The sequence below is a fragment of the Poecilia reticulata genome, chromosome 17 (assembly GCF_904066995.2).
Source record: "Poecilia reticulata chromosome 17, P_reticulata-male-v2, whole genome shotgun sequence".
NCBI lineage: Eukaryota > Metazoa > Chordata > Actinopteri > Cyprinodontiformes > Poeciliidae > Poecilia > Poecilia reticulata.
Genome location: NC_088846.1, coordinates 10,036,922 through 10,063,782, shown reverse-complemented (window position 1 = coordinate 10,063,782; position 26,861 = coordinate 10,036,922). Strand labels below are relative to the sequence as shown.

Genomic DNA, 26,861 nt, shown 5'->3' with positions numbered 1-26,861 from the left:
TTCCTAAATTAGTCATGATTTTTAGTAAGTGTTCTTCAAATTTGCTCTTGCAAATCACCTGCTACGCTTTTTTCAACTCAAGTAAACTTTTGACTCCAACAAAGTTGTCGCGTATCTCTGTTTGCATTGCCCCACAAAGGTATTCGTACATTTTCACATTGCAGCCAAAAACCTAAATTCATTTTCTTGTGATAGAGCAACACATGGTAGTTCATTCCCCTTTTGTTTGACACACCCAAATAAAATCCACTGAAATCCTGCTGCATTTATTTCAAGACCTGAAATGTATGTTGAAATTTCTGCTTTCCCTGCAGTCTGACAGAGCTGCAAGGAAAGACGATTGGGCCGACCGTTCAGTCTCTAGATGTGCAAAGCCGGTCGAGACACTCGCCGTAAGACTTTGTAGAAATGCAGTTTTACAAATTGTTTACTCAGGGAGGAATGAAAGACAGATTCATAGCCCACTTTTTAGATTATTCACTTTAAAAAATTACAACAATTTATTCTTTTTTCTTCAGTTTTTGTGGGTCTAGCAAAACAAAATCCCAAGAACTACATAAAGGTTTTTGTTTGAAAATGCAAAAAAATTTATAAATAAAAGAAGGTTGGTATGGATCATTTTTGATCTCCTGAGTGTAAACATCTGTAAATCAGAGTTCAACCTAGATGTGCCACTGTACATAGACTGTGTTTACGGTGATAATAAATTTGTTGATATGATCAATTAACAAGACGTTTAAGTTGCTCTCTCATCACAACTCGAGCTAACTCGGCTACAGTCTGTCTCACAGCCTTGGAATCTGCACATTACCCATAAAACCTAATATAAACAACCATATATGTCTGGTACATATTAGTAATTGCTGTTAAAATTAAAGCTGTGTTTGCCTCGCGTCTAATCCTCGGCTTTCTCGTCCTTGTAGGCTCTCCAGGACGCGATGATGAGCATGCTGTGGTGCTCAGGCAAAGGCGACGTTATTGATGACTGGTGTCGATGTGATTCCAGCGCGTTTGGGACAGATGGACTGCCCACCTGCGCCCCGCTTCCTCAACCAATGTTAGTGAAACAACATTACCTTACCTCAGTTCAACCCACTCGGAAGGGATGTGAGAAATGCCATCTGTCATTTTACCAGCAGAAATCAATCTCCTTCCGGCGCAGACTCGAGCAATGTGCCATCAGCCTCCGTGGATACTTAATATTTAATTGCGGCCAAACATCACAACGATCAATGGTTTATTCCTCCTGTCCGCTGAGGGTGTGCTGTTCAATTAAACAAACTGGTGTATATCGATTGGCTGCCAGGGCAACCTGTGTATACAAAATTCTTGGTGCTACGTACGGCAGCGCCGAACGTCCACTCTAGAGCGAATCAGACGTTGGGAGGCAAACAGCCCAACTTTCTCCTTCGACAGCAGTGTTTGTGATCGTGTTTTTATTTAGTTCGCAGGTGTGTGAATCAGGAAGGGTGATGTTGGCTGTCAGTTGCGGTAAAAGGTTGCCACGTTGACAGGACGCTTCACGGCGGCGCCCGTTCTCCGTGTTTGTCCCTCTGTTACCAGGCTGAAGTTGTCCTACACCTACGAGCCCAGCAGCTCATTGGTCATCATGGAGTGGAACCACACGGAGCCACCAATCGGCGTACGCATCATCGATTACCTCATCAGCCAGGAGAAGGTGACGGAGAGGACGGACCACTCTAAACTTGAGACAGGTACGTCGCTTTAGAACGGCCATAAATAAAACTCACCGGCGGAAAGATTGCGAGATATATTCATATTTCCATGGAAGCAGTGAGAGTTATTTATGGGACATGAATCGTGAAATCCGTCAGAAATCGCCACCATTATTCGCTGTAGCACAGGGGTTTCAATACAATGATCCATTTTTACTCTCGCTCCTTCAAAATAAAATCCATCTACATCCGCAAAACCTACAAAAGCCAACCTTTTTATCAACCCTGGTGCCCAGGTGTTTTGATAGAAAATTTTATATAAAAATTAAAAGTTACTTTTTAACGTGGATCATTTTGTTTTCATTCAATAAATACACTTTAACAGTTGGATATGTCTATACATTTTCAGTTATGCTGATAATAACAAAGTAACAAAAATAATGTTTGTCGTAACACATCTTGTGACCATTAATATTTCATGAACCCTGGAAATAAAATGGGGGCATATGAAACTATGTTGTAATTTTGTTATTAAAGTTCCAAAAAAAAATGTACTTAATTGTTCCATAATTGAGAAAAGAAAAAATAGGAACATGTATTGCTGTCATAAAGACGTAAATATGCCCTTTGTTTTTTGTTTTTTTATGAAAAAACAAAGACGAAAAGCCTGCTTGAAAAAATAAAACGGCATAATTTCCAACTAAATGACATAATACTAGTACTGGGGAAAAAAAATTATATATATGCTAAAACTAACTTTCTAAAACTTTCTGTTTTTTCAAATGTTTCTCCTTTCTGAATCTGAATCACTTCATTTTCGAGTGGTTAAAGAGCGACGGGTTTACAGAGCTGTGCTTCAGGCCCCGTTTTAGATTGTCATTTTGAAGGCTGCCACAAGATGGTGTACATCAGTAATAAAGAAAAATAGCATACAGTAAGTACAGGAGTTCACCTCGGTAACATTTTTTGAAAGATGTTCACACGTTTATTTTTTGTATATATTTGCTGTTAGTGTCTGGAGTAATTATCTTGATTTTTTTATTTTATTTATTTATTTTTTTAATTCTTTTTGGATGGATTGAGGAACAGCAACATAACAGATCTGTGACCAACAATGAAATTCCACCTAATTTGAAACAAATGTGTTACGATTATTACTATAAAAGCAATCCAAATTTCTCTTTTAATGAGGTACATGTACTTTCTTGCTCATTTATATGGATTTACCTATTGAGCGTTTTTTTCCCCCTCGTGTTTTCACTGAAAACAGGAAGCTATGTGGAGAGCCAGTGAACCAGCAGGAGAGTGTGTAACTACCCATGACAGAGAGCAGAGATACTTGGCCGGCCCTAAATGCGCAGAAACTGGCAAAACAGGGACAGTTTATTTTAGCCGTAATGATCCTATCCATAATGCACACTGCTGCAGTTCCCCTTGAGTACCAGAGTTTGTTGTAGCGTAATGAGAGAATAAACTGTACGTGTCAGAACTGTGAGGATTATTAATCAATAACGCTGCTTCAGAACGCAGAGAAAGGAAAATCACACGCTGTATTAGAGGAAAACCTAAGAAAATAAAGGAATAGTTTAACAGTAAAGGTCACAAGGACCTCTACTTTCTTTATGATGCAAACTTAAAACAATAAAGAAATGCCTCATGTCATATTGACTTATTTATATTATCAATAATTAAGGCAATATTTGATTAATGCAATATATTTGCACTTAAAAGCCTATATCTCTTTTAGATTTGAATATCTTCTGTTAAATACAATTCCATCTTCTCCTTTCTACACATCTAAAACTGTAACAAAACATAATTTGATCTCCCGCTGAGGCACGCTGCAACATATCCTCTTTGGGCTTTAAGAAATTGTGCTGTCAAAAGTTGAATGACGTTACAATTCCACTGACTCTCCATGCAGATGCTCTTAATGATTATCTTATCATTTAAGCTAATAAAACTTCAAACACTTGGGAGTAAGGAACAAAATAGGCATAACAGGAAAAGTAGCGTAGGGTTTCCATTATGATGTAAACCCTACGTCATAATTTACACACAATATACAAAACTCGTGCAAATCACAAGCAATCGGACCTGGTATTTCACACATATGCTTTGTTTCTCGGTGTTTAGTCTCACATTTGCAGAGACGTTAACAAACACGGCGAGAAAAGAAAAAGCATGACGCTAGTTTTTTAAGTGCAAAGAATTTACATCAGATATCTTTATGTGTAAATCTGTTTGTATTAATATACAATTGAAATTTGGCAGCATATGTGTGAGAGGAGAGCATCAAATACCTTAATTTTTTCTTTTAAACTGTAAGCATTTTTTTTATTATTTGTGACATTATTGGAATCTCTTAATGCTAAATTGGATGGGGTGACGGTGCTTAGAATCGAGTTGTACGTAAATATGTAGAGGTTATGCATATATCCAGGTGTGAAAGTAGGCGCGTACCCCCGATAAATCTTTTAGAGGTACGCAGTACCTGCAAGAGAGAGAAACGGCTGCCTGCTGTAAAAAATCAATGGGTGCATGTGCAGCCGCTAATCAGCCGTGACTGATTAGTTTTTCAAGAACAATCTAAAACACGACTTAATCAGTTAATAAATAGATTTTTTTTCCCCATTTCATATTGTTTCTGAGCTGTTCGTGCTTTGCTAGAGCAGCGGTGCGATACGTCGATCTCGGCATTAGGTGACAAACTGAACGCCGCCAGGACGCTGAGACCAGCACGTCCTCCTCTGGCTCCTTATCAAAACGTTTGTAACTTTATTAAAGAACAAAAAAGAAAAATCAACAAGATGATCATATTAATGACCCAACAAAAATAATAATCTCAGTAATTATTGTTTCAACAAGGTGTTGTGCAAATCTGTGCGTTTCGGTTCCATTACCAAAATAACGAGCAGAGCAGGAGTTTAAAATTAACTTATCAACCACCGCTGTGTTCAGGGAGCTTATTAATGATCGCAAAATAAATATCAAGCCTGAAAACCTAATATCGTAACGGACTGAATGTTATGGCTTGCGCAGGCGGTTGCCTCGGAAACAGGTGTGCTTAAATGATAAAGAAAGATGAGAATAAAAAGGTGCGAGTGGTTTTGAGTTGATCACCTGTTCGGGTTATTTTACCTTTGTTTAACTTTGCTGTGGTGCATCACAGCCGCCACAGTTTCTGAACATTCAATAAACGACAAACTTGGACTAATTATCTCGTTCTTTGTGAGTATACGTCATTCACAACAAACATCAAACACTGTAAATATGCTTCATGAAGTATTTAACAAACAAATGGCATCTACCGCGATAATTATGTGAAATGAAATTGTCAATTTTTTTTTTTTTATTGTTTGGGCATTTCGCTGGAGATAGGCACCAGCACCCTTCCTGACCCCACTAGGGCCCAGGGTGTATAGAAAATGGATGGATGGATAGTTTGGACATCTCGCTTTGAGCTCAGAGTCTGAGAGGCTTTTCCTTTATCAAACTACTTTTTTTTGCCTCTTATTTAGTGGAAATATTGATGTTGATGATATTTTCTCCAAAATAATAACCTTTTTCAACCTTTATAGCTCCACTGTTGAAAATGAGAAGCTAACATTCACAAATGACATTAAAATAAAATCCAGTCCAACATCTGGTTTGATTCCTCTGGAACCTGTTGGAGGAAAAATATCCCAACATCAGAAGATGAGCTTTAACCTAACAGAGCTCTGTGGTTCCTCCTATCAGTATGAGAGTCAGGGTGAGGAGGCGCCATGTTAGGAAGAGAAGTGGAAGCTGCAGGATCTTCAGAACAAACAGGTCATGATGCTGGGCTACTGATTATCCCTCTGTCTGCAGGATCAATAGAACCAGTTTAAAAGCTAAAATGAATGATTATATGCCAGACATGGAAAACTGGGATGCACTTCATGCCATGATGTTCAGAGTTTAGGTCTCATGGCATCTCAAGGTGTCAACATTGCAGCCAGTGGGCTGAAGGACATACAGCTTTATTTTGTAGCAATTCAAGAGCTACCAGCTTTTATCGCTTCGCAAAAATTTCATCAGCACAGAAACTCCAAAGCACACAAAGAATTGTGTGTGTATATATATATATATATTGTCATAGAACCCCCAAGAATTTAAAACTACTTTCACCCCAGCATATATCCATAATATCATTATCGATAAAGATTAGTCTTTCAAATAGTAATCAAAAATGTAGATTGAAGCCAGTGTGGCGTACAACGTTCTTAATGCAGCAAAACAAAAAGTGTTGTCAGGGTATTTTTACTCTCCTTGTTTGGCCAGAATCTGAGAGTTTCTTCACAAATGGCACAGCTGCCGGCAGTAGCTCGCAGACTGCAGTCAGGAATATAAAATACCTCAAACCATTTGCAGAACAGTGGAGACTAAATAAATCTAGATGTAATTAAAACAAAAGACTGATTCTTTTAATCGTTCTTTGGTGACAGCGCTTCCTTTAAGTTATTCGAAAGATAAATCACAGATTAAACTTCAGAATGTCGGTTCATGTAAACATCCGCTTGGGTGATAAGCGTAGCTTATTAAACAAATAGGTTTTATGAATGCTCTATACGAGTAGATAAAGCAAAGCTTCTTCTTTTTTTTTTTAGAGATTCTTTACAGTGAAATGGATTTCAGAATCTATTCGTAATGAAAGAAATGCTCTGACGTTTATCATATATATACCAGCAAGTTCTGCCCTCGTTGTGCACAACTGGACATTTAGAATAAACACATATTGACTCAGCCGGCCGAGCTGACTTGCTGCTCTCTTTGCCATGGTGGTAATTAGTCTTTACTTTTAGAAAATCGGCTTTCTTTTCATTCCTTCGCTTTGTAATTCATGCATATAGAAGGAAAGCCCAGAAACAGTGAAACATTTGTCATCTAAGTGATTTGTTATGAGTTCTAGACGGCCACCGTATCCAAAAGAGCAGAGGGAGGGGTGTTTTGATGAGTAAGTATAAAATATCATTTTAAATGCAAATATGACCTTTAGTTTGATGGGAAGTTTTGGAACTGAATTTTTTTTTATTTTTTTTTGTGCCCTTTGAATAAATTGTGTGTGTCAGCTCACTATTAATCTGCGTTTGGTTGCCTGATAATACAAATGTTTTTCTTTCCCAACCCCCAATCCTCTAATCTCTGTTGTCTGAATGATAAACACTGAGATGAAAGCAGCAGATGGTCTCGGTTCAAGCTGTTGTTCCCTGATATAATGTTCAATTCAAGTTAAAAGCAATCCTTTCTGGGCCATAAAGAGTATTTTGTGTGCAAAATGATTTGCATTGACCAATGTTGATGTGTACTACCGATCATGAATGTTTGACCTCTAAATGTCCAGCCTGCAGAATGTTTTACAAACGACTGCAAAGGTGAACTTGGTGACTTCCAGATGGCTTTAACAATAATAATAATAATAATAATAATAATATTAATAAAACGTCAAGAGTGAGTACAGCCTGTCAAGGCCTGGTCTACCTAACTTCAGATGTAAATCATTTTGCTGATTAACTCATTGACCACTATTGAAGTTAGATCTCTAGTCCTAAATCAATGATTGTGATTATTTAATGACTGAAAAAGAAACATATGAGGGTAGAGCACAACCCACGTAAGGAGGCTTCAGTCCTCGACACGGCCGTCACGGGTTCGATTCCCGGCCTGACGACCTTTGCCTCATGTCTTCCTCCCTCTCTCATTACCCACTTTCCTGTCTGACCACTATCACATAAAGGCCAGTATCCATCCATCCATCCATTTTCTTGCACCCTTGTCCATTGGTGGGGTCGAGTGGATTGCTGGTGTCTATCTCCAGCTAACGTTTCGGGCGAGAGGCGGGGTTCACCCTGGACAGGTCGCCAGTCTGTCGCAGGGCAACACAGAGACACACAGGACACACAACCATGCACACACACACTCACACCTAGGGGCTCTCTCTCTCTCTCTATATATATATATATATATTTATTTTTTTTTATATTTCTATAGATAGATAGTATATAAGTATATTCTATACAGGGAGAACATGCAAACTCCATGCAGAAAGACCCCAGGCTGGGAATCGAACCCAGAACCTTCTTGCTGCAAGGCAACAGCTCTACCAACTGCACCACTGTGCAGCCTAAAGGCCAGTAGAGCCAAAAAAATTTAACAAAGACGTAAGCACATTTTTAGGATACATTCAAATTACTTATTATAATTTCTACTCTGTTCTCTGAAAGCATCAAAAGATTCACAGAAAAGCCTTAGAAAAATTGAGTTAAATTATTTGGGTAAAAACACTGTTACTATCGTTTCCATCATACACAAATCTATGATGTTCCCTAAGCACCTAAGAATTTTTTGCCATCTATGTGAAAAAAAAAAAAAAAAACTAAATTTCCATTTAGTTTTTTCCTTTTGACTGGATGGGTTTGGTGAAGTAGTATATTCCTTTAGATGTTAGATGATCAAGCATCACCACAGCATGTTATACTATTCAAATGGAAGGATGTGGAAGCTATCCACAATAGTCAGAGGTGATGTTAGGGTGCTGGTTAAAAAACAAAAGTGCATTAGTGTGTGGATATTTATCTGTTATTGAGGGGATCTATAATTTCACCAGGAAGAACAATCTCATCTGACTGCTTTGCTGTGGTCCTAAAGCACATTGCATACGTCCTCAGTAAGTTAACCAGGTCTGCAATCCTCAGGATCAGCACTTTCTCCACTGAAAACATTAAAAGTGCATACAACCATTACCAAACGCCTAAACCGAGAAGTCAGTGAGATTTAATTCTTTCCTGAATGCCTCGTAGTTCATGCAGCTGTAGAACATATTTTTTTCTAATGTTTTGCTTTCACAAAATATAACGTACCAAATAAATACTCATGTAAGTGCAATTGAGCTTTTCTACTTTAGACTTGTTTGTGTAATGGTTAGATATGCCAGATTCCTAATCTGCCATCCTGATAAAAAATAATTCAGCTTTCCTGTTAGGAACAGGAACAATTTTAAATGACTTTCTAGCTATTACTCGCCCTGAACATTGGCATTCTAGCGTCTTAACTATCAGAGGAAATTTACAAGCAAACTGTTTGTTGAACCATTGCTTGGATTTTTTTTTTTTTGTTGGTGATGCATTTTGTCAAACCTGACATGTTTGGTGAGTTCTTTATTTCAAGAAAAGCATAACGGAGCTAAAACAGCTGACTCTTAAAACCCTTTATGCTGTTTAAGCATTCTTTTTATAGAAATTTCTCTGTGCTTGTAACTCACCGTCTCAAAGTACGTTTTACCTTTGAAGTCCTTACTTTTTGGTCTGCAGCAATTTATTTCTTCCCCCGTTTCTGGCTCCCTAGATCTTTATTCTGAAGATGCATTCGGCAGTGTGGCTCATTTGAAATCGAAGATCCTCAAGTTAGTTTCAGGTCTGTTTTCTGTCCGTCAATACGTTGTTACACCTTAATGAATTGTGCTATCCAAAATCGAAGAGAGGGAAACGATTTGCGTTGGTGCAAACGAGGCTTAAAAATCGGCTCGTTCATTTCGCTGCTCGGTGTCCAGACGCTTTCCTCTTCTAGAGAAAATGCATCTAACCTCACGAGAAAAGTTACAATCCCTAAACCATTTGAAAGCCATCACCTCCTCCTTCACACCCAATAGACAGGGATATAATGCACAGGCTTGGAGAATTACACAGTTTAACAAAATACCATTCCATAGCTTCGGGGTGTTGAGGTTGTCAAAACTTTTAACAGCTCCCTCTCACTGCCATTTGGAGTCTGTGATGTGTGAAATTGCACAGCGCAGCTCTAATTGCGCTGAGCGAAAGCTGTCCACGTCTGGTTCGCGTGGCTCAGCTGTATTTTCAAACAGGATAGCAAAACAAAAATAAACGTACAGCAGAGAAAACTTTACGACAACTTTTTATTTATACATTGATTTTTTTTATTGTTGTTTTTTATTCTTTTGCTAATGATTAAATGTAAGACGGCGCGCTCTGGTGTGTGCGGTGTATTAAGCCACAGTAAAGACAAGAAGGAGAACCGAGAGACGGGAGCAGCATTCGAAAGAGGTGGAAAGACTTGCAAAGCCCGCCACACGCAACGGTTTTGATTTCAGCTGTTTTCTGTCATCTAACAGAATCGGTTTCGCATGAGCCAGAGCTCAGTTCTTTGAGTATAATCCTCTCTGGCTGCCTCTCTTTCTCCTTCCCTCGTATTTCTACCTTTTCAAACCTGATGTTCTTACCTCAAGCAAGTTATCTTGTTTCATACCGATTCATTTTCATTTAACCGTGCCTCTCTTCTTTTTTAAGGTTCCTTGACAGAAAAAAAAAAACTCCTCCTTTCTTACATTTTTTTTGTATACTTGTCTTCCTCAGCTGTCTATTTTCCTAAAAAAAAAAAAGATCAAGGTAAGGTGAATCATCGGTCAAACCGGATACCAAATGGATGAAGTATACACCCAGCTTGCCCACATATAATCGTGTCTACTTGAAGCTGCCGTATCTAGCGCTCATTAGGAGCTCTCATGCTATTAGAAACCTCCGTTTTCAGGGTACAGGTTACACTTACGGTGAGTTTTGCAGCGCGAAAGAGCAAGAACTATGATTGATGCGTCACGGTATCTCTCTGTCGTCTTTAATGATGCTTTAACAGGCATTGTTGTAGCTGTGCGGTGCGCTGATACAGATTAAATGGAATCCCCAATGAAGATGGGTGACAGAGAAAATCCATCTGCGGGAATAGATGGACTTGTGTTTAACAATCACTCGCCAGCTTCCCTCTGGTGAATGTGATCAGCTTTGAATTTTAATGCTGGAATACCTAGGGGGGAAAAAATCGAGCAATTTATGAGATCGGTGTTCTGTCGCCTTTTGATGTTTTAGAATTTTGTTAAAAGAATTTAAAAATGTGTTAATTATTACTGACATTGAAATGTGTTTCAAGGCTTCTGCTCATATGAAAAGTGTCCAGATAAATATCAGTGATCCGGAACAGTCAAACATACCATTTGTGATGCTTTTTTTTTTTTTAAATTAACATCATAATACAAATTTAAGCAATGTCTCAAAGAGGCTTGTTTTGATTGGTTATGTCAACAAGTGGTTTTAGATTTCAGTCAAGCAATTGGTTAATGACTTGAAATTTATTTTTCAGGTCTGGAGAATATTACATAAACATAGTCTCTGTAAATATAATGTTTATAGAGACTTTGCTCCCTATGCCATTTTCTAAATGATATATGTTGAAAATAAACGTCTCCTATGAGAGCCTTTTTTTTAGACTTTTTGATTTTCGCAATACCAATGCAACATTTTAGTTCATGGAATTGCCCAATTCCATCCATCCATCCATTTTCTTGCACCCTTGTCCCTCAGTGGGGTCGGGAGGGGTGCTGGTTCCTATCTCCAGCTAACGTTTTGGGCGAGAGGCAGGGTCACCTTGGACAGATCACCAGTCTGTCGCAGGGCAACTCAGAGACACACAGGACAAACAATCATGCACACACACACTCACATCTAGGGGCAATTTGGAGAGGCCAATTAACCTGACAGTCATGTTTTTGGACTGTGGGAGGAAACCGGAGTACCCGGAGAAAACCCTCGCATGCACAGGGAGAACATGCAAACTACATGCAGAAAGACCCCAGGCCGGGAATTGAACCCAGAACCTTCTTGCTGCAAGGCAACAGCTCTACCAACTGCGCCACTGTGCAGCCCTTGCCCAATTCCCTTTCTTAAAATTAAATAAAGTCTATGCTGGAAAGGATTGCAACAGTGGCGCAATTGGTAGCACTGTTGCCTTGCAGCAAGAAGGTTCTGGGTTTGATTCTCAGTCTGGGGTCTTTCTGCATGGAGTTTGCATGGTGGGTTTTCTCCGGGTACTCCGGCTTCCTCCCACAGTCCAAAAACATGACTGTCAGGTTAATTTGTTTCTCTAAATTCTCCCTAGGTGTGTGCTGTTGACAGGTTGTTTGTCCTGTCTGTCTCTGTGTTGCCCTACGACTGTCCGGGGTGACCCCGCCTCTTGCCCGTTGAAAGCTGGAGATGGGCACCAGCACCCCTCCCGACCCCAATGGGATAAGGGTGTAAGAAAATGGATGGATAGATGTGCTTTAGAGCTTTACAGCTCAGTAAAATGCAGGACTATATTAATTAATCCATCTACCCATCATATGTTCTCCTTTTTCCATGCAGAGGGATTCACAACTCTAGGAGTTTGATGTTGCGAAAGTCCAGAAATTAGTTTTGTGTGGAAATCTGATAACCGTCACTCTGTCAGGTTGGTGCCTTCAGGTTAATGATTGCTCCAATTCTCATATAATCCATTTGACTTCATTCTTACATCTTTTAGACAAACGGTTTTTGATGCATCTTGATTTTTGACGCTGTTACAGCTCATTGTTGTTCTTGAAGTGGCTGAATGTGAAGGTGCTTAAGTGTTGTTGCACCACAAAGCATTTAAACCATGCGCACACCCACATTACATGTTCTCATTCTGCTCCCTCTGTTAGTTTAAGCCAACGCTTTCTCTTCTACACAAAAACATCCAAATTGTGTTGCCCGCACCTCTCCCCCCCTCCCGAACAAGAACATTGACAAACAAACAAACGCTGTTTCTCTGCCACCTTATCATAATCTCCAAGCAGAAACAATCATTAAGCCTTTATCCTCCAGACAGTTGCACGTTTTTTTAAATTTTATTCCGCATTGTGAAGAAATGCCCGTATAACAACGGGGAACTTACAGAGTAGTCCAGATCCATTCATTTAACTTAACCTATCAGTCATTCAATGAATAAATTCAATGCACATTTGTTTCTTTTCTTACAATTTGAGTTGTTTTTCAGGTTCATTATTTAAAAGGAAAGTTTACTGGTGTCTGTGTCTAAAAATAAACAACAACGAGTAAATATGTATCCCTAATAAAGACATATTAGGGATGAAGGGAGAAAACAGACAGGAAAACTTCCAATATTCAGTTGATTAAATAAAATAAATCTACAAATATTTAAATCAAGGGCAAATTAAGGGCTTGTTACCATGTTACACATCAGCACTGGGAAAAACGACTTTATGACAAAGCCAGGATATCGTTTCATTGTGCAGAATGAATTATTTGTTTCCACACTGCTGCCACGACTCCTGGAAAATGTTTGATCTTCCTCGAATTTGAAAAATCATGTTTTTGTTCTGAAGGTAATCCATAAACTTTTTTTTTTTATAAATTTAATCTCCAGAAGGGCAGTAAAATCCAAGCCTCCACTTATGGGAAGGGAGACATCAGCGATCACCAATGATGGAAGCACAAAAAAAAGTAAATAAATGAATAAAAGAGCAAATATCTCTTCTTCACTTTCCTCTGAAGCCTCATCGAAAGCAGATGTTTCTGACAAAACATCCTGAGAGCTGCGGTGTTTCCATGCAGGGCTTATCCTTGTTGACAGCTGCACGGTTGCATTTTGTATATTCGTCTCTTGTCTGAGGTTAAGTAACGTTCGGTAAGCTGGCGCAGATACAGCTGAACATCACAGAGTCCAGAACTCTGCTGGGTCTGGAGCCGACAACAGCTTGTTTGCGCAGTAATTCCTCCCTTAACAAGCTTCAGGCACACAAGGTGAGATCATAGCGAGAGCGCAGACATTCCCTCACGAATACGCAGGGTCCCCAGCAGATGTGTGGGCCCGTCGAGAGCTGGAAGCCTGCTTTGAGTCGGGGCACCACTGAGCTCGGCCGGCGAAAGCAAACATCCCCCTGAGCTGGATGCCGTCCAGCGACGGAACTGCTTTAATCGCCAAATGAGGGCAAGGGGTCAGTGGTGCTCTAAATCCTGTCAATAAACACGTTGCCCACCTGTTTATATCCGACTCTCTTATCTACACACAGACAGGTCTGACGGCCCGGCTCGAACGCCGTTCCTCGTCGTAGCAGACGGGTCTGACGAGCTGCCACTCATTTCACAGCCGTTCTTACTTTACTTTGTCCCTACACTCATGTCCATCCAGCTTAAGAAACATGGTCACTTAAAATTAACAAAAAAACAACATAAACCATTAACTTGAATAGCTAGAACTGACCTCGCCACAGAAAACCTGTTAGTGGTAACACTAACAGGTTTTCTCAGTAACAACAAGGCCAAGCGGAGGCGAAGTAGTGAGCCGGTTAACTCAGTTTAAAATATGGGTAGATTTTTTTGGGGGGTGATTTACGAAGCAGTGTAATCTTACTCAAGTTTTTGCAACACTTTTGCTGTCGCTCTTAGCTTTATTTCTGCACTGGATTTATGAAGCAGACTAGATATACAGGAGGGAGTTTTTGAATTTATTCCTGTATTTATTTTTGCAGGGATGTCGAGGTCATGACCTGACGGCGGATTCCTCAGAACCTTCTTGACATCTCAATAAAATAATAATGTAGTAGTTTGTTCAAATTAAGACGGTGGATTTCTACATTCCTTTAACTGGTTTAATAAAATATGAAATGCTTGGATTGCTGTTAAACATGATTCAGACTATTATGTCATTATTTACAGCCTATAAAAATATGCTGCAAATGTAGTTAGTAGTTACTAATGTCAGGATAAAAAAAGAACTGCCTTGTCTTTGATTTTGCTCTTTCTTCAATGTGTATAATTATGTTGTGAAATGGAGTTGATTTCGAAATGAGACACTAATACAACAGATTTTCCCATTGACCAGCGCAGGCTGATGACTTTCATCATTTAAACTTAATCGTTTCTCAGCAACTGATTTTAAACCTAAACCATGTTTTAGCCAACCAAATAGCTAAAGCATACCTTGACCATTGCTGCCTGAAATTTCATTGGTCCATCCCACGCCTGCAGCCAGTAACAAAACAACCCTTCAACTTAAGATAAATATACCATATTTTTTGGACTATAAGCTGCTACTTTTTTCCTACACTTTGAACCATGCGGCTTGTAGCCCGTACGGCTTTTCTGTGGATTTTTCTTCAACCACCAGGGGGCTCTTTAGCAGGAAGTGACTCATTGGAAGTCAAAATTGGAAATCAAAGAAAGTGCTAATTTTCATAGAACAAGCATGCTACTAGCAGGTAGCAAGGAGAAATTTCTTCAAACTCATATGATACAGCTTTTAAGTTGAAGGTTATTGATCTGGCAGTACAGGAGGAAAATATAGCCGCTGCATGGAAGCTCGGCGTGAACGAAACCATGGTTCGGCTTTGGAGACGGAGTGCTGCGTCTTTAATAAATACAGCAGATTTATTAGGACGCAGCCCTCTGCTGTCCTCTGCTGCGTCCTTCTGAAAAACTGTGAGCGGCGGAGATACCAGCGCCTTATACGTGTACGTTTCCAGTTTTTGAAAAAAAAAAATTGTAGGTGCAGCTTATAGTATGGTGCGCTCTATAGTCTGGAAAATTAACAAATCAGCACCTCAGTAAGCAAACCAGTTGTCTTATGTTGTTTCTAATATATGTACTTTTGCTGCCTGACATCACAGCAGTTCACTGCATGTCTGTCTCTATGTAAATCCTTGTGTTTTCCTCAGTTAATGCAGCTCCTTAGCTTTTCCCCACTAGCTTGATTCCAGGAAGCCATCATTCTACCCTGCTTACCTCTGGTCCTCATCAGCCATTGGCCCGTGTGTGGCTATTTCCGTGTCAGTGTGACATCTTTGGCTTAAAAAAAAAAAACTGTTCACTGACTTATAAAGTTGGTCACAGATCGTGATTTTTATTTTTATTTTTCTTGGATTCGTTCATCTTGTTGAGCTTCCCGCAGAGATTCCAAATAGCCAGGCCTGACGGTAAACACCTAAACAGATGGCTGACAGATCCCTTCTCTACAGCGGGCATTGCTTGTTGAAAATCCTTTGTGTTGCAGCTGCAAGGCAAATACTTCTAGTTCATGTCGGGATCACTGCTGCATGCTTCAGTCGTGGGCAGCCCGAGATTTTACAATATAATGTTTGACGTGTTATGCACAAGCATGTTCTTCTTAAGATGCTTACCTCTGATTAAAGCATCCCCTAATAAAAGGTAGCTACTTATATTATTTATTTCATTAGCTAAAGAGACAACATTGTTTTATTACTGTGTTGTTAACATAATTGCCAAAGAGTTTACTAGTTTAGCTTAGCTTCCATTAGGGCTTTTATTTTATTTAACTCAATTTCTGATTAGGAAAACTGTGCATAGTTTATGCAGAGAGTAAAAGATGGAGCTGGCGTCTTAATTGTCTAAAACAACCTACAATTGTGCTCAGTATCGTTTCCATGACAGACGTTTATCATGGTTAAAACTTGCTACTTCATTCCTAAAGAATGCTTTTTCCATTAGGGCTCACTCATGAATGACCTAATGCACAGATATGTGAATGTACTCCTTTCTCGTCCTTATAATGCCTCTGCTGACTGACACGATGCAGCCGACGCAGATCGTCTCTGTTTTAAGCATCACTGTGAATTCAAGAGGAGGATAAATATTTTTGTTTTATGTTTGCTGAAAATTTTTATTAAAAAACAAAGTGAGGCATTTTCAAGGATAAAATGTACGAACCAGAAGCAAACCTGCTTTGATAAATCAAGCCCTCTTGCACCGTTTCTTTAAACTAATTAAAATCCTTCACATTAACTAGTCGGCTTGTGTCTGGTTCAGTTCTAATAGACGCCATTATGAACAAAATTTTTGTTCCAATGCAACCACCTCCTAGAGAGCATCAAGACAGCTTGTTTTATGTTGGACTAACTTGTGCACCCTTCTTATACTGGAGGTTTATAGAGAAGGAAGAGAGATCACCTGTCTGAAGAGTATCCAGGGTTCTGTCACAGATTTATTTTTGAAAAGTTTATTTGTAAGCTTTGCTTCTTGTCAATTTTTGCTCTAACAGATAAAAATAGAAAGGTCCAATAGGCAATTGTTCATTTGACGGATGATTTTCCACACTCAGATTTTCTCTGCAGAAAACCGAAATCTCCATTTCACTTTCTTACCTCTTGGGGTTTAAAGTCCTCAATCATTTTTGTAATTGACTGAGAAAACTAATTATAGAAAAAAAAAAAAAAAAAAAACATATCCTGCCTTTTGTAAAGAGCACTTGCATTGTTAGGGCTGAAAAGATGGGGCACCATAAGACTTTACCGTCACTCCAATACGAAGAGCACAATCAAAACCGTTTCATAGATGGGAGTTTACAGAGGTCACAGGCTTTTTGTTCCAAAATATTGTGCGTGTGAGGAATCATTTTAGGTTCGCCAAAGAAGAAAAAAAGATGAGGTGATTTGAATGAAGCGATTCCAAGATTTTGTTTGACACAAGGAAACGATACATCTGCAGCAGGTCGGCGTGAAGCGGACACGTTTGTAGACGTGTAAGCATATCTTTTATATGAGAAAAGCAGCAGACTGACATCTCCATCTCTCCAGAAGCGTTTAAGGAAGTTGTTTGTGTGAATTGTCCTTTTGGGAGCAGAGGTCAGTTGTGATTAATAGGAAAATAATGCATTTGTTACTATGTTATTGTTTACAGCGTATGGCTGCTAAGGTAGACATTCTGCTCTGAAATATTGCATTCAGCTAGCTCCAAGGCGCTTTGATGTATCTGGCTACGTTAGCGTGCAATGTTTCTCATGGTAACCACCGTCCACCGATCAGATGCACTTCGGTCAAAGTCCGAAATAATTGAGCGGCCCTCTTAAGATGCGGCTCACCCAGCGGTGACGTAAATACAGCTCGGAAACCTGCGTGTTAAACGTGACATCGAGAGACAGAACAAGACGGTTCGCTTTGTTTCCTCTTTTCTCTCTATCCAGAAATGACTTTGTTTGTATCCAGCGCTCCTGCCCATGTGGCCAATTATGACTGACTGCTAGCGGTTATAACCAGTGCTGCCATGCCAAGAAGTAGCATTCAAGACTTTGTCCATGATTGAATGTTGTGACGCTGTGACAGAAAGATCAACAAGCCCAGATGGCTTTTGTCAAAGCTTTGCTGCCAGTTGGGTGTGTTGCGGTGTGTATGGGTTTAGGGGGCTTTTAATAAAGTGGGCAGTTTCCTTGTTACCAGCTGCAGCAGAAGTGGTCAAATTCTCAGGTTGTCTTATGTGAAACCTGTTGCTGGAGGAAAAACAAAAAAAGAGATTCAAATGAGAGTTTAAGCGTTGGCGTTTACTTTTATGGGCAAAACATGTGTGTTGCTGTATAAACCATGTGTTCATTTGAGTGCGCGCTCCGTAAACTTCTCAGTTGCTCTTTTTCTCCCTGCTCCACCCGCTCGTCCCCCCCCACCTCCCCAGTTCATCGGGTTCACAACACTCCCCCTGTTTGCTTTGAATGTTCGTTGCCAATAAAGTGTTAACTGGATATATTTCAGAGATAATAAATATGTATTTTATTCCAGTTTGAATCACTTCCAGTCCTCAATAACCATCTGCCATAAAGCAAACAACCTGTTGTGGTTTGTAGGCGTCACTCATTCTCTTTTTACTTTTCAAAAATTAATATGTTACAGCAGTACGTCAAGAAAATCAGGGTGGTTACTAGCCTAGCAAAAAAAAAAACATTAAAAAGGTAGACAGAACATAAAGAGATCTTCTGGGGTGCAATGTGCTCCCACTGGATACAAAAGATTTAATTGTTCTCCTTATGGTTGTTTTATTTCTCTTTATAACTGATTTGTTAATTTTTATTGTACAGCACTTTGTGATTTTAAGTCTGTAAAAAGTGCTTTATAAATAAACGTTGCTCACTTACACACTCAGCTATGAACAATCGAGCTTGGGAGATCTCCAGCTGGGTTTAATATTAATATTAATATCTGAGTTCTGGTTGCTCCAAGATGGAGCCTGGTAGCGGTAATAAAGGTACATTTGTGTACAGGTGGGTACCTCCATGAATAATTTGAAGGAGTGGGTGAACTGGCCTTATGCTAATGCTGTAGCCCACTCGAGAACACACTGAACTGATAGTCTTTGAGTTACTGGATTTATTGCAACACTTTTGGAACAGTAGTTGTTGTGGTCATGGGTTCCTGTCATCCCTGACTGCAACATACAAGATTTCATTCAACGCCTATAACCAACGACCCACATGCTCCAAAAAAAATACACTTTTCTAATGTCTCTTAATTTGCTCGTTGTGCAACAGAGCCCCGCCAGGTGAAGCGCGCACACACCTCCAAATTGCTCACATGGACAGCTTACTCAGAGACAAAGGATATGGATATGCATGTTTGGCCCTTTTTGTGACGTCAACGATGGCACGAGGGGAATATCCAATTCCCTCCTGTTGTAGAGCATGTCTGCTCTGACCACAGTGAAGTAATCAAATTTACAATACTGTTAGTGTAGCTCCCCGCAAGCAAATGTTCTCATATTCGATCAACATTATGTGAAAAGTTTGAAATATAAAGCGGAACATTTTTGGGGAACATTGTGTTACAATTTTTGGCATGGATGTATGTTTTTCTTCGCAGGTCAACACCAACACCAACTGGGTGGGTTTTTTTTTTGTTTAGTTTTTTTTTTTATAGGAAAGTGGTGTTGCCCTTTTTGTAGGATATATAACCGCTTGCGTCATAAACAGTCTTTAATCAAAACCATACACGAAAGAGACTCGGTGCACTGTGACTTTATTTCCATATGAAAGAACCTGATGTCTAATACGAGTCGAGATTTCACAGTGCAAACATGATCATCTTTAAAGCACCTGTCCTTTCCATTAAGGAGTAGAGAAAAACAGCAGTCTAGGACAGGCACACACACACACACCCACACACCCACACACACACACACACACACAGACACTGAATTGACGAAAGCAGAGACGACTTCAAAAGTTATTCCATAACTCAAATCAGTCTCCTGGCAGTTGTTGATTCTTTCCAGCCAATCATACTTTAAAAATGCCAAGGGTAAACAACTCCAGCTGAATGACAAGTTCCTGAGAGTTATGGTTCTTGATCATCTGTAAAACTGGATCTTCACAGGCTGTGTGTGGCGTTACAATATTCCTTCCTGTGATCCAAAAAAAACAAAATCTTTATATAACGTGGTACAAATTCATTGTTGTGTTAACGTTGTTGACTTGCATCATTGGCTGTCCTGAATAACAGAATTTGACAAATGTTCCACTCCAAACAATCCTATTATATATTAAATGATGCATTGTTTGAAATCTGTGGACATGATTGCAGTAGTGTGAAAGGACGCAAGAGATACAACCCTGTAAGAAACAGATTTCTTAGATGTTTTGCTTTCTATCACACTTAAACATCTCAGATCATAAAATATATTTTAATAGATAAACATAGACTGAGTAAATACCAAATCTCAGTTAAAAATAGTATTTTGTTCATTGAGGGAAAGAAGCTCTTCAAACTGGCTTGACCCAATTGGAAAAGTTAATCGACCCCCATGTATTTCCTTTACCCCACACCCAGTTGCAACAACATAAAAAAAGAAAAGGTAAAATATGTCAAAAAGCTACATGGATTAATCTGAATGCTAAAAAAAAATTCAGGAACAGCTCAAGTTTTGGGACTTCAGTGAACCACAGCAAGACTCTGTCCAAACAGGAGACATGGAAACAGTTTGTGGACTTAACACGTACAAAGTTGAACTTTCTGGAAGATTTAAGTCCCGTCTCAGTGTAAAGCTTACACAGTATTTCAGGAAAAGAAAATCATATCGACACCCAAACCCGGTTAGTTGATTTTTCATATCAAAAATCCCTCCAATTGTCCACCGGTTATTGGCAAAACCACTTGGCCGATTACTTTTTCACACAGGGCCCCATTACTTTTTTTTCTTACTTTTTCCCCCCATTACCTGAAATTGCCTCAAAACTGTCATAAATATTCTTCAAACTATCTTTTTTTCTGATTGTAAAGTATTCTTCATATAATTCTAATGTAACAAAAACGGAGGATGTCCATACCGGGGTAGATACTTTTACTCAGCACTGTACATGTAAGCAGTAAAATAAAATAAAAAACGACACATTAGTAGTTCTGTGAAATACGTCCAGCACATGGAATATTTCTTGCTATCACAACTCTTGTCCAAAACAAGCTGCCTGTTTGTGTCCATAACATTCAACAGTCCCCATGTCTCCTGCAGCGGCTGCTTAAAGTCTCAGGAAGTATCAAGACAGAATTTCCTGCCTTAGGCAGATTTACTGATTTTACTAAATAGACAGATTTACAACATTTCCCTGCTGAACCTTTAACATTCTACCAGTGTCATCTTAGGAAAGCTGGCCGGCTTGCAATCCAAAAATCAAATGCATTATTTTTTTTTGCTTTTTTGCTTCAGATCCTGGGAAATGCATGCTTCTACACAAAAATGTCCCTCTACATTTTGTTATCGAACTTGCTTTTTCTGCCAGCTGTTCAGCTGTCTGATGGTGTAAATTAGTAACATTTCATAATCACGTTTTTTTTTTTTATTCTTTAAATTATGCCTCAGAAACTGTTTTGAAAATATAAGCCATCTGTTCACTATAAGTTAATCTCTTTCTGTCATTTCCTATTTATCTTCATAAAACCTAAACCCTGCAGAAAGAGATTTTCACTTTACATATTGAAACTGGGATATTTTTTTTCTACACTTTGGCTGACAATAAATCTAGAATTTTTTTTCCGTATCACATTTTTGGTAGAAGATGCACAAAATCAGAAGGAATAAATCAGGAGATGTGTAATGGCATTAAAAAAAATCAGAATTTTGATTGTTCCTACACATTATTTGCTTAAGTTAAGCTAATGCTTGTTAAGATAAATATGTGTCAGAGCAGGCACGTGCAGAGGGGAGAGCTGGGGGTGCTTGAGCACCTGCCCTTTTTGCTCCTTGCCTCAAAGTGCCCTTTTGGTCAAATTTTTTATTTTTTTTATATTTATTTTTATTTTATTTTTTTGGTATAATTATTTCCTAATCCCTCTTCTGACACATAAAACATGTGCTAAAATTCTTTGCTTTTTTGTTTCTTTTTTGTACAACATAATAAGCCGGTCACCTTGTTACCTTTGACCTTTTGCTCGTGACACATGACGCAATTGCCTCTCGCGCAGTGAGATGAGGCGGCTAACTGTGGAGCTCAACGTAGCGAACGTTCCAGATTACAGAACAGTTTTTGGTGAATTATAAAAAACGTTTTTGGTGAATAAAGTGGAGTAACTTGCTACTTGTCAGATGACGGAAAACGTTGAAGTATCGTTTCTGCTTCAGCTCAGAGTCACGGTTTAAGCAGAGAGGTAATGAAATACAACAGACACTGACAGCAGTGGCGGAGCTAGACTTTTAAAGTTGGGGGGGCCAGGACTACCTCTAGGGGGGCAAAATTTTAAATGTGTGTGTGCACATATATATATATATATATATATATATATATATATATATATATATATATATATTTTTATTTTTTTTTTTTAATAACCAAACTGAATATTTGGTTATTTTTTAAGCCCCTCTGTCATTTGACGGGTTATAATTAACACCTTTGACTGGCGCACATGGAGACATGATAGACTTTTACGCAGAGTTCATCACAGAGGAAACTAAAATCAATCAAATTAAAGATCCTTTCTGAATATCATCTCATGGACAATGAACTAAATGCGTCTTTCTGACCGGGAGCTGACAGCGTGTTGAAGAGTTATGGACACGTTGGTTAGGAAGCTCTGTTTGGACAGGTAATTTGACAGGTAAAAATAGTTCGGGTCGGACCAGAATTATTTGCCTGTTGGAGGTTCGGGCTTCTAATGAGTTTACATTTAATGAGTTTGGAGCACACAGAGAAAACCTAGATAGAATGTGTGATCAAGTTGTGTTGATCTACTTATTGTAGTTTAAGTTGAGGAATAACAGCTGACTGTTGAGAGAGGAAAGAAATGAAAGTACAGATCCATTAGACAGAAACAAGCGCAGTGCGCTGGGCAATAAATGCTCCACCGTTAAACTCCAACTAATCACACATGAGACGACAAACGCCAAATATACAATATATAGTTACACTGCTTACGTTAATGGTGTTTTAAAAACAAAACCATTAAAAACTGAGTTAATATGTCAGATTCCCTCCTCACCCTCGTCTTCATAAGAACAGAAAGCAGTTCACTGGTTTCTGTCCAGACTGTGATCAAGCGCAGCTGACACTTGGTGCGCAGACAGTTTCAACTTTACGCACAGAGAACATCGTGGAACTCATTATTAATCAGACTAAGAACATTATCTGTCAGAGAATCATCTCTGATCTGGACGCTTTAACAGACCAGAGGCTCTGGAGCGTCCAGCAGCTGATCCGCTTCTGCTGGGTTTTCTCCGGCCGAGGGAAGTGATGCGGGATCAGGAGACGATCAGAGTTCTGTCGTCTTCTAATCACGTCATTTTGTGAAATGTTACCTGATTTCAAAAACGTTCTCGCAGAGAAATAATAAATATTTCGTTTGATGACCACAAATTGGAAATAAAATGATTTTTTTCTTTGATGGACAACGAAAAAACTCTAGCGCCACCTCTGCTCCAAACTACGAACATTGTCGGCCCCTCTTCGGTTTTTCCTTTAGTTATTTATTTCAGAGGACCAGTAAATAACTTATTGGTGTTTTACCATCACCACAAGGTATGAAGTGCTTTAGCCTTTGAGTTGCACCAGAGCGCAGCACAACTGAAACACCCAGGAGAAGAATGTCAGCTTGTTTTTATGAGTATAAAGGAGGCTGGTATCGCGCCTGATCTAAATCTATTTATTTATTTATGTCATCACATGGATTTATATAAAGTTTTATACATTTTCTTTTCATATATTTATTATTGTTTTTCTTCTTTAGATATTAGATTGACTTAGAGTGATTCCAAATAATGTACAGGAATAATGCCCCCACTCTGGCTCCACCACTGACTGACAGGCCTCTGCGTCTGCCTTTCTCTGATGAACTACTGAGCGGGAGGAGCTGCTAGCTAACGACTTTGCTAGCAAAGCAAGACAACTAAAAAGTTTCTTCCCTGTATCTTTAATGATATCAGTCATTCTTCAGTATCGCTTATGCAATAAGGGCACATCGCCCATCCAAAACCGATCTTCTCCATAATGGATATATGTCCAATCTTCTAATTTCCTTTGCTGCATAATGTACATTTCATTTATTCTGGCGTTAGGTAAATGTATCTTGAAGGAGAATAACACTTAAATAAAAGTTCAACAAAGATATTCATTTAGAATTAAAAATAACTCACCCTGAATTACCATAATAGATATAATGAATGTAATAAAAGTGACATTAATGAAGGGGGAAAAACTCAACCCAGACTTTAAGTTTAGGGTCTGGTTGCAGAGTGTGAAGTTAAATTTGTTTCCCAATTATTCAATGGAAAAAAAAACCTAACCTCAGTTAAGTAAAATAAAATTGTAATCAAAACTTTTGGAATTGTAATGATTCCTTTAAAAAAAAAGTTTTGTTTAAAAGACTTTTTTAAATTAAATAACTCATTTTTTACCAAACATAAACATGTATTTGCACACATCAGAAATATTTTGTTTTGATTTTAGGCCCAGCTCAAGACGTCATATGAGAATCACAAGCAAAACTTTGAGTCACAAACAAAAACTTTTTTCTGACAAGCGCAAATAAGTTTGTTTTGCAAAGTTAACTTCATGAGTCAAAAATGTGTGATTTAAATTTTTTTTTTTTAGTTTTTTTAAGCAAAACTCAGTAGGCTTTTCTCATGGTGACATGCATTAACAATTCAATATTTGCTTTTTTTTCTGCAGTTCCACATTAAAGTTTGATGCAGTTCTGCTTTCCTGAATGGACCGTCTTCATCTCCACTGCAGCAAACAGGCAGCTCTTACATAGATTACAGTCACTAAAAGGTTGCATTGTGCCCTTGTTTATATTTTTAATAGTGTAATCCTGTAAAGACAAAATATGTCTGGACTAGATCTTATTTACATATCTTACTAAATTGCGGGTTTAAATATTGCAATGCTTTCCTATAACAAAATAAACCTGCAGAAAGAAATTACTATAAAATATCTTACATAGGCATAGTGTTATGCTCTATATGGAGATGTTTGTTAGCTTTGATTTTATATCTCACAATTTTGTAATTTATTATTGTTTATTAAACTCTGAAAGCTGAGTGGCTTTGTTCATATTCTGTCCTAGAAAGTGGTTAGATGTGCCCTTTTTTTGTTGTTGAGCATCTGCCCCTGTAGTGGTCTCTGCACGGCCCTGAGTCAGAGCATCACAGTTTGTTGCATATGGGGCTGCAGACCAGTCAGGGTTCCCAAGGTGACCTCCGTCTACTACTGGAAGGAGCAACTTTGGGAACATTGGCAACAGAATTGGACCATGGAGGAATGAAGGAAGGAAGGCAGCCTAATCTGAGGGATCTTGGTGTTTTCATCATGTTGAGGGCTGGGGAACACAGGCCTGGGTGCCAATTTATGTTTCTGCTGGTTACCCTAATAGGTTCGACTTTATTTGGTTAGATAAGAGATCATAATCTGTTATTATCTAAATTCAGTGGAACATGGATACAAAATGGTTTATTTACAATAACAAAATGGCAGTAGGACGGAGACACAAGATGGCAACACATGAGGACAAGATGGGAGGATGGATTGTAGAATTGATCAAGAGCCATTCATTTCCTCCCTGCCTTCCCACACTAAGGTTGCTGTGACCACTGTCTGCTGCAAGTAAGACTCTGACTGATGGTGAGAACCTCACCACCCCAGGGAAGAAAATACAATAAAAGGAGCGCTCCCTCCTGAGATTCGTAGTAACCATCTCAAGCTGGCCCAGTCGACAGGAATCAGGGAGAGAAAGATTTGCTCTGATTTACCTCCAGGATCGATTTCATCTTCGTCTGTCAGCAATCAATGCGGTCCGTGTCCATTTTTTTCTCCCGCTTGGGGTGAGTCATGTCCATAAATGCCATGGCAGCACACCGTGTTCACAGTGTTATTGGTCTCGTTTGACTCTCATTTATAATAAAATCTGGTCATTACAGGTCTATCTGGTTCTTTAAACAAACTTCTGTGAGTTTTATTGCTTCCAAATGTTCTGCCGTGAAGTCCTCTAATATATGACTCAAATGTTTTGCTGCAGATGTACAGAATACAAGTAAACCCCTTTCAAGGAGGAAAAGAAATTAAATTAAAAACAAACAAACAAGAAAATACAAACAAACATGTTTCCTTTATTGCCTCTTTTGCACCGTCCCAACACGGCTCAACTCAGTTTGGTTCCGGTTGGTACGTGTTTGGGTCGTCCTACTAGGGCAGCTTCAGAGTCTGAAAAGAGTCTTGTCAGGGAGTCGTTTCTGTGACACAATTGTTGCCCCCCCCTCCCCCCCCACAATGACTGTATTCTTCTGGACACGTTTGTCCATCGCCAGCTGCTCTCACTCAGACACCGAAATAAATTCTTAGCATGTTTCCATATTGGTATATTCCAATGAGGATTAAAATACAGCTCCATACCCACAAAGAGGATATTCTATCAGACTTTCCAATTAATATACTAAGTGGTTCAAAGCTTCACAATGTCACTTTTCATTTAAATCTCCAGCCATGTTTATGCCTTTCACTCCTCTGACAGTCCTCAGAACTGAGTAAACATCCTCCTCTGGAAGCTTGGACACACTTTCTTTTTTTATTAACAGACTCTCCCACTCTTTATGTTTCCATGGCTCTTGTTAACCAGATGGTGACACGAGAGGATGACCACCGCGAAGCGCCCATCACTCACCGCATATACCCTGTGACTGCTTGAACCCTCGAAAAGCTTGTATGCATATCCTGTTTAAGAAAAAGTGACCACCTCAGTCCATCCACGCACACACACGCACACGCAAACACACACACGCACTCGTACACCGCAGAGATGTATAAATACACAGAGACAAGCATTGCTTGTGCAGAGCATACTCAGGGATGGCCACCTCAGAACCAGCATCACTTTGCACACCTTTCATACTTGTAGGCTTGGTTTTTCCTCTGTGCATTGAAATCCACTCCCTGGGGGCCAGCTGGCCTTCTGATGCACGTACGGGTGCCAGCAAGGGATACAAAGCTAGCTGTGTGTGTCAAAAGCAGCATCTATAAACCCCTGAAAAGAAGGTAGTGGAGATGCTGGAGGTTCATCTGCTGAACGTAATAATTGGCAAACGTCGATTTTTAGCACAAGTGGTT

The 26,861-nt window shown here is 39.2% G+C and overlaps 1 protein-coding gene across 5 annotated transcripts in view; it reads left to right on the top strand.

The window, feature by feature from the left end:
* Positions 1-26,861, top strand: part of astn1 (astrotactin 1) — a 357,456-nt gene that overhangs the window by 305,785 nt on the left and 24,810 nt on the right. For all 5 annotated transcript variants that reach the window (XM_081598137.1, XM_081598141.1, XM_081598140.1 and 2 more), the window contains 2 exons: positions 924-1,057; positions 1,564-1,715. In XM_081598137.1, coding sequence (XP_081454263.1) covers positions 924-1,057; positions 1,564-1,715 — 286 coding nt within the window. The remainder of the gene's footprint in view (positions 1-923; positions 1,058-1,563; positions 1,716-26,861) is intronic.